Source organism: Peromyscus leucopus, chromosome 16_21, assembly GCF_004664715.2.
Source record: "Peromyscus leucopus breed LL Stock chromosome 16_21, UCI_PerLeu_2.1, whole genome shotgun sequence".
In the NCBI taxonomy this organism is placed as follows: domain Eukaryota; kingdom Metazoa; phylum Chordata; class Mammalia; order Rodentia; family Cricetidae; genus Peromyscus; species Peromyscus leucopus.
Window position 1 is genome coordinate 20,317,033 of NC_051084.1, and position 11,217 is coordinate 20,328,249.

General features: G+C 57.7%; 2 protein-coding genes across 4 annotated transcripts in view; both read left to right on the forward strand.

The window, feature by feature from the left end:
• Positions 1–640, forward strand: part of Cabin1 (calcineurin binding protein 1) — a 126,825-nt gene extending 126,185 nt beyond the window's left edge. For all 3 annotated transcript variants that reach the window (XM_037199671.1, XM_028874232.2, XM_028874234.2), the window contains one exon: positions 102–640. In XM_037199671.1, coding sequence (XP_037055566.1) covers positions 102–245 — 144 coding nt within the window. In that variant the 3' untranslated portion in view covers positions 246–640. The remainder of the gene's footprint in view (positions 1–101) is intronic.
• A 2,368-nt stretch (positions 641–3,008) lies between these two features.
• On the forward strand, positions 3,009–10,479 carry Susd2 (sushi domain containing 2). The gene is made up of 15 exons (XM_028874231.2): positions 3,009–3,134; positions 4,349–4,556; positions 4,755–4,906; positions 5,424–5,594; positions 6,074–6,248; positions 6,374–6,575; positions 6,780–6,865; positions 6,952–7,220; positions 7,316–7,459; positions 7,557–7,715; positions 8,589–8,837; positions 8,963–9,235; positions 9,344–9,520; positions 9,604–9,709; positions 9,838–10,479. The coding sequence occupies exons 1-15, from the start codon at positions 3,065–3,067 to the stop codon at positions 9,860–9,862; spliced, it is 2,466 nt and encodes an 821-aa protein (XP_028730064.1). The 5' UTR covers positions 3,009–3,064; the 3' UTR covers positions 9,863–10,479.
• The last annotated feature ends 738 nt before the right edge of the window (positions 10,480–11,217 follow it).

The following is an 11,217-nucleotide window of genomic DNA, read 5'->3' on the forward strand; positions in this document are numbered from 1 at the left end:
AGGGCTTGAGTCACGGGGAGGCCTGGGTGAGAATTTGGGTTAATGTCAAGAGGTTTAGGGTGAGGCCAGTCACTCCTGACCATGTCTTGCCCTCTGTGCAGTCAGCCATCCTGTCGGCCCAGTCAGCTGCCAATGTGCGGAAGGAGAGCCTGTGCCAGCCAGCTCTGGAGGTTCTGGAGACGTCCAGCCAGGAGTCCTCACTGGAGAGTGAGACAGACGAGGATGACGACTACATGGACATATGAAGGCCCCAGAGCCGCAGCTAGGCCTGGGACCCTGGTCCAGACCCTGGGCAAGACCAGAAGCCTTCCCATGTGAGGTCTCCTAAGCCTGCCCAGCCCCTCTTTACAACGCCCTGCCCCAGTTGAGGCTGTCCACACCCAGTGTGCTGGTCCAGAGGAAGATGAGGCCTGTCTTCAGCGCATGAGGATGAACTGGCTGTGGTCTGCACAGCGGGGCCGGCACTTGTTTTATTTTGTGAATATTGACTTTCTTTACAAGCCCATGTCCAGCTGCCCAGGCCCACAGTTCAGTGCCAAGATAGGCTAGCTTGGGTTCTGGTGGAGACATCGAGAGCCTAGCTCACACCATACCTTTTTTGTCATTGTTGTTCTTTTCTAATAAAGCTGAGAAAATGCTCTTTCCTTCTTTGCTTACCCTGGGGGGTGTTTACATGGTGCAGGGGCTACCCCCACCCCAAGTTCATGTTCAGAATCCCCTAGACAGCCCGGGGGAGACTCCTGGGTAAGGATAGACTATGTCAGAGAGGGTGCCAGGTTTCCTGGAGCTCCTGTAGTGTTAAGTGTAAGGACACAAAGAAGGCAGGGCCTCCGTGATGCCAAGGCGTTCACAGAAGGGCACCGTGGAGAAGGCGGCAGCTGAGGAGCAGGGAGGCGTGCCTCATCACAGTTCCTCCCTGACGGGACCAGTTACACAAGTGTGGAGCCCTGGCCAGAACAGATGTGGGCTGCTGGTTCAAAAGTAAGACTTGGGGGCTGGAGGGTTGGCTCGGGCATTAAGAGCACTGGCTGCTCTGCCAGGGTTCAGTCCCCACCCACCACACATATGGCAGTCCACCTCCAGCTCTAACTCCAGTTCCAGGAGATCAGCGATCCCTTCTGGCTTCCACAGGCGCTGCCCACGTGGTGCACAGACATGCATGCAGCAAAACAGAAGCAGATGATCTTGGGGAGAGAGGCCAGGTTGAAACCCAGAGACAAGATCTTGCCACGTACCAGATTGCCTGTGTAGCCCAGGCAGGCCCTGCCTCAGCCTCTTGAGTGAGGTTACAGGCATGGGCCAGAGCACTTGGCTAAAAGTTAACTTTTAAGACCACAACAGATCAGTAAGTCATGATATTGGCCCTTTCCCTTTCCTGGGCTCTGTGCCATTCATTTATTTGGGAGATACTTAGGTTCCAGGGGCCCATACCTTCCTGTCATGACTGCCAGCTACAGCACTTCAGAATCCCATCTGTCTCTCCTCAAAAGCTCTAGGCCAACCAGGCAGTGGTGGCACATGCCTTTATCCCAGCACTCGGGAGGCAGAAGCAGGCGGATCTCTGTGAGTTTGGGGCCAGCCTGGTCTACAGAGTGAGTTTAGGAAAGGCTCCAAAGCTCCACAGAGAAAAAAAACAAAAAAGCTCCAGGCCAGAATGGAGATGAGGTACCCTTTCATGCCTTCATGGACTGGGCACATGCCCGCAATCAAGAAGGAAACAACTATCAACTAGACCCTAGATCCTTAATCCAGGCCCTTCGGAGCTAGAAATGTGGCAAGCCAAGATGAGTCCTCACCAGACCAGCCATCTGGAGAGCCAAGAAGTGAGGGACAGTTGTCACTCAGCCAAGCCCCGCCCCCCCATGGTAGGGAGTACCCTCAGTCCCGGGCCTGCGGTGCTGGCATGGGCTGCCCCCTGCCACAGGGCCTGTGTACACACAAAGGCACCCATCCAGAGCACCCTGTGGCTTAGGAGGGTTCCCCCCCCCCTGGAAGGCGAGCATGAGGGTCTTGGGAGACTTGTCACCGTGTCTGCCTGTGGAGTCACAGGTATAGTGAGGACACGGTTACCTTCGGGGCAGCTTGGTCCCCACTCCTAACCACAGGTTACCTCAGACACTCAAGGGAGAGCCACAGGTGACCTCCAGCCCTGACTAGTGACGAAGAGGGAACAAGGCCCATAGAACAATGGGCTGGCTGAGACCCAGGACCAGAGGAGGATCACCAGCCAGATGGCTTCAGCTCATCCGCGCCAGCCCGCCTCCTCCCCCGTGAGGCCAGCCAGGGTGTCCGCATTGAGAAACCGCAGCTTCCCTGTCCTGATGTCTAGCCCAGGTGACAAGCCCAGGCTCACGGGCCTTCGTGGACCACCCTGGCATCAAGGATTCCCAGAAGCCACCAGAGGGTCTCCAACAGGTTCCTTCCTCCTCTGCAGAGGCTCAGAGAACCCAGAGCAGGGTGTGTTAGCTCGCCACATGACAACACTGGAGCCAGGCTGGCCTCAGCTCTGGGCTCCTCTGTCTGGGTGGTCACTCCGAAGCCTGCTGTGAATCAGGAATGACCTCAAGTCTATGCCGTGCACTTGCACTCCAAGCGGATTAATTTGCCCCACCTCCGCCTGCCAGGCCGAGTGGGTACTAGGCGACACCTCCCTGAGAAAAGCAGACGCCTGGGTCTGTCTTGAGGGGACCGGGACTTCGTCACCCACCCTGCAAGAAGCCTTGCGCGCCAGACTGGACTGTGTGACCCAGGGCCTGAGCTGCCTTGCCACATCCAGCTTCTCACGTGCCGAAGGTCTGAACGTCTGGGCAGTCCAGCCCCTCGTTCTGCCACAGGGTCCCAAGGCTGTGGTGATGGGGCAAGAATGTGCCAACTAGGCAGATCAGGCTCGCGACTCTCTAAGGGCACCTGTGGACTTTGAGAGGAGGGGGAGGAGGGAGCGGAGGGGAGGAGGGGTGCCGCAGAACGCTGGGCGGGGCCAGTGGGCGGGGCCGGGCCAGTGGGGAGGGAGCCCGTCCCGCAGTCCCTGAGCCACTGTGCCTGCTGGTTGCACACAGGACGCGCCATGAAGCTGGCCCTCCTGCCTTGGAGTTTGATGCTGCTGGTAACAATCCCAGGCCCCAGGCCCACAGCAGGTATGCCCCACTCTGCCCTTTCCGACCCCCGCTCCCTGCTCATCTGCCTGATCCGCCAGGCCCTAAGCAGACGCCCCTGTGGGTTCGTCCATCTGGCAGCCCATCTGTGGCTGTGCTGGGGAGTACTGGGAAGACATTCCGAGGCTCTTGGTTCTAGACACTTCTGGTAGAGACCGGAGGTCTGCATCAAGCCCGTCCTGCCCTCACTGGACGCTTGAAGAGCATGGCCTAGTTGGGAAGCAGGGGAGACCCAAGAGCCCTTGGCCTGCACGCCAATTCCCCAGTGGAGGGTGTGATCACATAGGGAGCCCCAGGCTCTGTCTCTCCCTAGGCTGGCCCTTATCAGCTGAATCAAGAAAGTCTAGCGAGAAGGCTGAGGCTTCCAGCCATGGGCCTCTCCCTGAGCTGGGCTGGGCGTCACCAGCCCACAGTCAGTCCCCTGCCTCACCCCATCTTCCATTGCAGGAAAGTGTCACCACCCCTCTCTTTTATCTCCCAGCATCTTGAAGCATCTCCCCCACACCCCTTTGCAGTCATTAAATCCTTCGCCAATAAATATTTATTGCTGCTCTTGAGTGCAAGCACTGGACTCAGTGAAGTGGGGCTGGCTAAGTGGCTTAGGCCCAGGCCTGGTCTCCTTCCTCAAGGGCCTGGGAAGGGCCGACCAGGTGAGAGATGCGATCTGGCCTGGGAAGTTAGCACCCCACCCCAGTCTGGGCCCTGCCACAGGTCGCCACAGCCCACAGGGGAAGGCCTGGACAAGATGTCCGTGGCTCCTGGCAGCAGTACTCCCAACTACATTGTGCTGGAATACTCACTGGAACGTCCCCTCCTACCCCCTAAAAGGGAGTGTCCTGACCGCCTTCACAGAGGGTGGGGCTCTCTGGGATTCAACTCTGACTCGACCCCCAGAAAGAGATGGGAAAAGCTCAGCCCAGACACCATTCCCTCCTGGACCGTGAATAGGACTCTTCGTGGCTATGCGCCCCCCAGCCTAGGCAAGCAAGGGGACTCTTTTCTAGCTGTGAGCAGCCACTCCGTTACCTGGGCGAAAATGGACCCAGCCCAAGGGACCAGTGGCTTTCCACTGTGCCCTTCGGTAGCCAGAGCAATTCCTGGTCAGCATTCGTGGATGCTTCTCGTGGACTCCAGAGGAAACCGGCCCTGGATGTAGTAGGGTACTTGACCCCAGTACATAGGGCTTTCTTCTCCAGGCACCCTGACGAGCTGCTCCCTGCACTGTGGAGAACAGATGGGACCCTGCTCTTGCCATCCGACCTGCATGGGCCTCCACAACTGTTGTGAAGACTTTCTGAACTACTGCCTAGAGATCTCACCCTCCTCGGGCTCCATGATGGGGGGCAAAGACTTCGTGGTGCAGCATTTAGAGTGGCCTCACCCTACTGGCAGCGTCTTTTGCAGGTGGGGGGCCCTAAGCATCTGGGTCACCAGGGCTCCCACACTCTCAACCCCATGGGGGGAGGGGCTGGAGATAGCGCCCCTGGGACCAAGGGCAGGCAGGAGGGCACAGGAACACCCTAGCCTAACCTGTTCCCTGAGGAACAGTGCAGGTCTTCAGAGCTGTTGGCTCAGGCTGGCTCTCCCATCTCTGTCCCTCAGGTTTAAGGAGAGTGTCCAGACCCTTGGCTATGTGGACAGCTTGAATCAAGTGCACTGTATCTCACCCTTGCTCTATGAAAGCGGCCACATCCCCTTCACCATCTCACTGGACAATGGCCGTTCCTTCCCCCACGCAGGCACTTGGCTAGCTGGTGAGCCCTCACTCTGCCAAGCTGGTCTAGGCTGTAAGCCTGTAGACGCCACCCTCCCTGGGCCCTGGTTTCCATCCGCAACACATGGCCATGGGACTTTCCCCAACGCTAATCCATGTACACTGACTGATACTAGACCCAGTGTGCCTACCTGTCCCTCTGGCTGAACCAGTCCCTTGGGCAAGGGTTTCTGTCACTCACCACGCCACCCCTGGCATCTAGACCCGAGTCCCAGACCACAGGGAGTTAGAGCTGTGGGGTCCTCATCAAGGTGGTTTAGATCGAGACCTGGCCCCTGGTGGTCCCTCAGCAAGGGGCTGTGGAAGGGCCAAGCGAGAGGTATAAATCTGACTTGGGGGGTCTCAGCTCTCCTGGCCACGGTGTCTTCCTACCAAGAGACCCCGAGGGAGACCACCATCTAGCTGCTTTTCGTGTTTGTTACTGAGAGGTTCTCAGAGCCCTCCAGGTCTCTTATGCCATTAAGTCTTTACTCATTCCTCACTCACCCCCTGCCCAGCACATCCCTACAAAGTGTCCGAGTCCGAGAAGAGCCAGCTGGTGAATGAGACCCACTGGCAATATTACGGGACGGTGGCGGACACCGGTGGAAACCTCAGCCTCACCTGGAATGCCTCTCTGCTGCCCATGCTGGCTGTCACCATTGAGCTGTGGGGCTATGAGGAGACAGGTGGGGCCTGCCGGGGGCTGGTGGAGGTGTCAGGAACTTCAGATGCTCCGATAGGAGAAAATGGGGACGGAGGCAGGGGCATGGGAAGCAGTTTGCAAGTGGAAAGGAAGAAGGGATTTGAGGCCAGCATTGCAGGTGAGGAGGGGTTTGCAGCTGGATGAAAAGAACAGCAACAGCTTCCGGCATGCGTGGTGGGCCCTAGATCCCAGTAGACCGTAGACAGTGCATAGTGAAGACAGAAGCAGCCACCTCCACTCTATCTCCACTGAGCCTGGCATGAACCAGAGCCGGTGATTCAAGTGTGTCCTCACTGGTCACCCAAGCCGGGGACCCTGCCAAAGCATCAGAGCGTGCCTGTCCACAAGGACCATCAATCTATCCATTTGTTCTCTTTCCATCATTCGGGGCAGTCAGTTCCAGAGACTGAGGGCAGGAAGGGGTCATTGGAGGGCTGACCCAGGTCTTCTCTCTTCCTCTAGGAAAACCCTACTCTGAGAACTGGACGGCCAAGTGGTCCTATCTGTACTCTCTGACTAGAAACACCCCCAACTCTGGCTTCTTTACTTTCACCCCCAAACCTGCATCTCCTGAGCACCAGAGGTGGAAAGTAGGTGCCCTGAGGATCAGCAGCAGCCAGAACTATGCAGGACAACAGTAAGGGCCTCCTCAACCCGTGATGCACCGGGATCACAAGACTGCAGAGCTTGCTGAGGAAGACCCGGGGGTCAGGTGCTTAGCAGCCAGCCCCTGGCTGGTGCGTTATTTCCTTTCTACCGCAGGGATGTGCTGGCCCTCTGGACCAATGATCACGCGCTGGCCTGGCACCTGGGTGATGACTTCCGGGCAGACTCTGTAGCCTGGGCCCGGGAACAATGCCTGGCCTGGGAGGCACTAGAAGATCAGCTGCCCAACTTCCTGACAGAGCTGCCAGACTGCCCCTGCACACTGGCCCAGGCCAGAGCGGACTCTGGCCGCTTCTTCGTAAGCCCCTGAACCTATTAAGGGCCCCCAGAGAGCGGGAGGAGGACAGGAGGGACCAGCCTCCCTGACTGAGGTAGACAGAGGCCACCAGGAGGTAGGGTGGGATCTGAAGGTCTCCTCCTCGGGGTTGGTTCCCAGGGAGGGAGGGAGGGAGGGAGGGAGGGGATGCCGAGCCCAGATAAACAGCTCCTGGATACTCTGCAGACTGACTATGGCTGTGACATTGAACATGGCAGTGTTTGCACCTACCACCCAGGGGCTGTGCATTGTGTGCGCTCTGTGCAGGCCAGGTGAGCTACCCGACCAGGGGTGGGGGATGGGCAGGCCTTCGGGGCAGCTGGTAACAGTGGTCTTGACTCGCTCTCACCCTACCTAGCCCCAAGTATGGCTCAGGCCAACAGTGCTGCTACACAGCAGCAGGCACACAACTCCTGACCTCCGACTCGACGAGCGGCAGCACCCCTGACCGCGGCCACGACTGGGGTGCACCCCCATACCGCACCCCTCCCCGTGTGCCGGGCATGTCCCATTGGCTCTATGACGTCATGAGCTTCTACTACTGTTGTCTCTGGGCACCTGAGTGTTCCCGCTATATGAAGCGGCGGCCCTCCAGTGACTGCCGAAACTATAGACCGCCACGCCTGGGTGGGTGCTGGCCTGGGTGCCTGACGGCAGAGGGAGGGTCATGCCTGATTGGGAAATGCCAAAGCAACCTACCCGATCCTCTGATTTCACCCCAGCCTCTGCCTTTGGGGACCCCCACTTTGTCACCTTCGATGGCACCAGCTTCTCATTCAGCGGAAGCGGCGAGTACGTGCTGTTGGAGGCAACATTAAGTGACCTGAGGGTGCAGGGACGGGCCCAGCCTGGGAAGATGCCCAATGGTGAGGCAAGGCTCCATGGTCTCTATTTGGGTGTGGTGCTGTTGGGTCATCCAGGGTCGTAGACGGGAGCCAATCCCATTCTGCACCCACCACCTAGGCACCGAGGCCCGGGGCACAGGACTGACTGCAGTAGCTGTCCAAGAGTACAACTCGGATGTGCTGGAGGTGAGGTTGGCAGACAGCCCTCAGGTCCTGCAAGTGTTGCTGAACCAGAAAGCACTCAGTTTCGCTGAACAGAATTGGATGGACCTGAAGGGTGAGTGGCATGGCCAAGCATGACCCAGAGGTGACCTATGGCTTTCATGCTGTCCCTAGTCCTGGCTATAGGCTGTGGTAGAGTCTGGGGCTCAGATACAGAAGCAAGGGTTCCCTGGGACTTGGAGAGGTCAAGACCCGCATGGCCACAGGTTTGAGGGATCCGTGTCCTATGTGTGACTGTCTTAGGCCAAAGAGAGCAGTTGCTCAGCCTGAGGTCTGTTATCACACCTTCCTATCCATGGGAATGCCTGTCATAACTATAGGGCCTGCTCAGAGCCCTGAAAGGCCCTAGCATACAGTCCTCCATATGGCCCACAGAAGCCTAAAGACCACGATGATGCGACTCATCTCTCTGCTGTGGTCACTTGTTCCATTTTCAAAATCCACTGCAAAGGCACCAGCCCTACAGACTGAAGAACACAGGTTGGAAGATTTAAGAACACAGGCAGCCAGGAGCCACAGCAATGGCATCCAGCTCTCTTGCCACCAGGCTCTGCTGCCCCAGAGTTGAACAATAAAATGCCTCCTAGTGGGGATGGGTGAGAGCATCATGTACAGAGACCTTCAGGAAGGGCCACAGCCGGCCAGGCTGTTGTCACATTGGGGATTGACCCTAACATGTAGCCTCAGCACAGAGAAGGAAGAATCCCTTCAGGGGATGGCGTTGAGGCCATCTGGAGTGCGTACGGATGTGGGACGGGAGTGGTGGCATGTCAGAGGTCAGCAGGCCATCCTAGGTACATCTTCCTATTTTCCTACAAGTGCCCTCTACACTACCCTGGTGCTGTGTCAAGGGTTGGCGGCGGGGGGTGGGGGGGGTGGGGGGGTGGGGAGGACACGACGACTCTAGCCCATCTCTACTTGTGGCCAGGTATGTTCCTGTCAGTGACTTCTGAGGATAAGGTATCGATCATGTTGTCATCGGGGGCTGGCCTTGAGGTCGGTAAACAAGGTCCTTTCCTGAGTGTGACCATCCTGCTGCCTGAGAAGTTCCTGACCCACACCCAAGGTCTACTGGGGACACTCAACGATAACCCCAAAGATGACTTCACCCTGCCCAATGGGCAGGTCCTGCCCCCGAATGCCAGTGCTCAGCAGGTGTTCCAGTTTGGAGCCAACTGTGAGTGACGTGGAGGAACAAGCCAGGCAGGGAGGGTGAGAAGGGATTGGACAGGGTGACTTGTGGATCAAGGAGAGAAGCCTGGCTGTGGCAGGCCCACACAAGACCGACACCTGTCTCCCCAGGGACTGTCCCCAGCTCCTCTTCCTTGTTCACCTATGACTCCCAGTTTCTGGTCGACAAATTCTTGAACCAACCCAAGCACGACCCCAACTTCAAACCACTCTTCCCCAATGAGACCACACTCAGCCCCAGCCAGTCAGAAGAAATGGACAGACTGTGTGAGCGTGACCATTTCTGCACCCTTGACGTGATAAGTACAGGGGACCCGAGTGTGGGCAATGCCACACGGGCCGCCCACCAACTACACCAGCAGCGTCTGAAGAGCCTGCAGCCTGGTAGGGAGCGGGAAGGGTGGGGGGTCCAGGGGTGGACCCTTCGGGCTGCCGAGCCTTGTTCGGTGGCCAGCAGCTCAGGCCTGTCCTCTGTGCTCTGCCCCATGCCAGTGGTGTCCTGTGGCTGGCTACCCCCACCTTCGAATGGGCACAAGGAAGGCTTGAAGTACCTGGTGGGCTCCACTGTCCGTTTCAGCTGCAAAAGCGGCTATGGCTTGGTAGGATCAGAGGCTAGCACCTGCCGGGCGGACGGTACCTGGTCCACGCCCACCCCAGAGTGCCAGCCAGGTGAGATGCCCCTCCCGTGAGCGGTCTTGCCTCTGCACACGCCCGTGTCTCCTTGCCCACTGTCCCCCCCTCTCATCTGCCAGGACGGAGCTACACGGTGCTGCTGAGTATCATCTTCGGAGGTCTGGCCATAGTGGCTCTCATTTCTATCATCTACATGTTGCTGCATCGCCGCAGGAAGAGCAACATGTAAGCAGAGCCTCCCCGCCCGAGGACATCACTCAAGAGCCACCAACCTCTGTCCCTCTTTAGCTCTCCTGGGTCCCAGCAGCAGTTGGTGAGACCCGTGTGCCACTTTAAACCCATATCCGTTGCAGGAGCATGTGGAGTTCACAGCCCTGAGACAGGAGCACGCTTGACCGACAGCATCGTGCCATACGGTCGCCAAGACCCAGCCTCCCAGGAGAAGCCCAAGTCACATGTACCCTAGTCCTATGATCCCCACATCTAATATCTGTGCCTTCAACACGGTGAACCTATTACCTGTGGCTAACCTGTCCTTTTGACTGAGGCACCATGCCAGGTATTCCAACTCCCGAGCCTTACCCCCTCCTCCATCTATCCATACCCTGAACTCTGTCTGTCTACTGATTATGGCTCCGATTCCTCAGACTTGAAGAATCCTCTTCATGTCTTGTCCTAAAACCGGAGTGCTTGTGTCCCAAGCCCCAATACTCCTGCATTGGAAGCTCACACGTCCCTCACTCCCCAGGGCTTGATAGACTGAGGCCTGGCGCCTGCCCTCCTGTGAGGGCCCCCAGAACTGAGCTGCCTTGGTTCCTGCACCATGACCCCACTTGAGAGCCCCGGGGAGGCCCAATCCCACAGTGAGGAGAGGCCTCGGGCAGAAAAGAGACACCCTTTGCTTGTCAGGCTTGTACTCCTACCTCTTCCGCAGCAGACTCAGGAGCACCCTTCCCTGCCTATACAAGGAGAAAACAAGCTCACGTTACCTCTTCCCTGTGCGCGTCTGCTTGTGCCTCAACACTCGTCCACAGTTGCCTGGGAGGTCACCTCCTAATAGACGGGAGGCTGAGCCCTGCCTGCTTCCTCTGCTCCTGCTCCACCTGACATCGGCTCCTCCAAGCTTTTTCATATGTAGGATTAAGAAGAGTCACGGAGGCCGGCGGTGGTGGCGCACGCCTTTAATCCCAGCACTTGGGAGGCAGAGGCAGACAGATCTCTGTGAGTCTGAGGCCAGCCTGGGCTACGGAGTGAGTTCAGGGAAAGGCATCAAAGCTACACAGAGAAACTCTTGTCTCAAAAAAAAAAAAAAAAAAAAAAAAAAAAAAGTCATGGGAACTAATGAAAAGGTTGGTGCTTGCAAAAGGCTCAGCAGGGCCATCACGATGGGTACCTCAGGAGATGGAAGAGACAGGTGCCCTCTGCCTAGTCTCCTACCTCCTCCCCAGCCAGGTGCCTAAGTGTCACCCTCGAGGGCTGGCCATGGTGACACTGGCGTCTCTATCGTTTATGAGCATCCTTGCGGCAGGAAGGGCAACATCCCCCTCCGATGTCCCTGGGAAAAGATGCGTGGCCCAAGCCTGGCCTGAACTCCAAACCCTGCCCTGGTGCCGTCACGGTAAGGGCCCACGCCTAAGTTCTCAGATGACTAGAACCCATGTTCCTCAGCCCAGAGATGTCCAGAAGCCAGGCACAGAACTAAGCCTCTTTTATTTGACCTGCTCACTTAGTCT

Bases quoted from the DNA above. Each gene is read 5' to 3' on its own strand.
- Susd2 (XM_028874231.2), top strand. From the start codon at position 3,065: ATGAAGCTGGCCCTCCTGCCTTGGAGTTTGATGCTGCTGGTAACAATC. The intron at 5,595-6,073 runs GTGGGGCCTGCC...CTCTTCCTCTAG, and splicing joins GTGGGGCTATGAGGAGACAG to GAAAACCCTACTCTGAGAAC. The intron at 8,838-8,962 runs GTGAGTGACGTG...CTGTCTCCCCAG, and splicing joins GTTCCAGTTTGGAGCCAACT to GGACTGTCCCCAGCTCCTCT.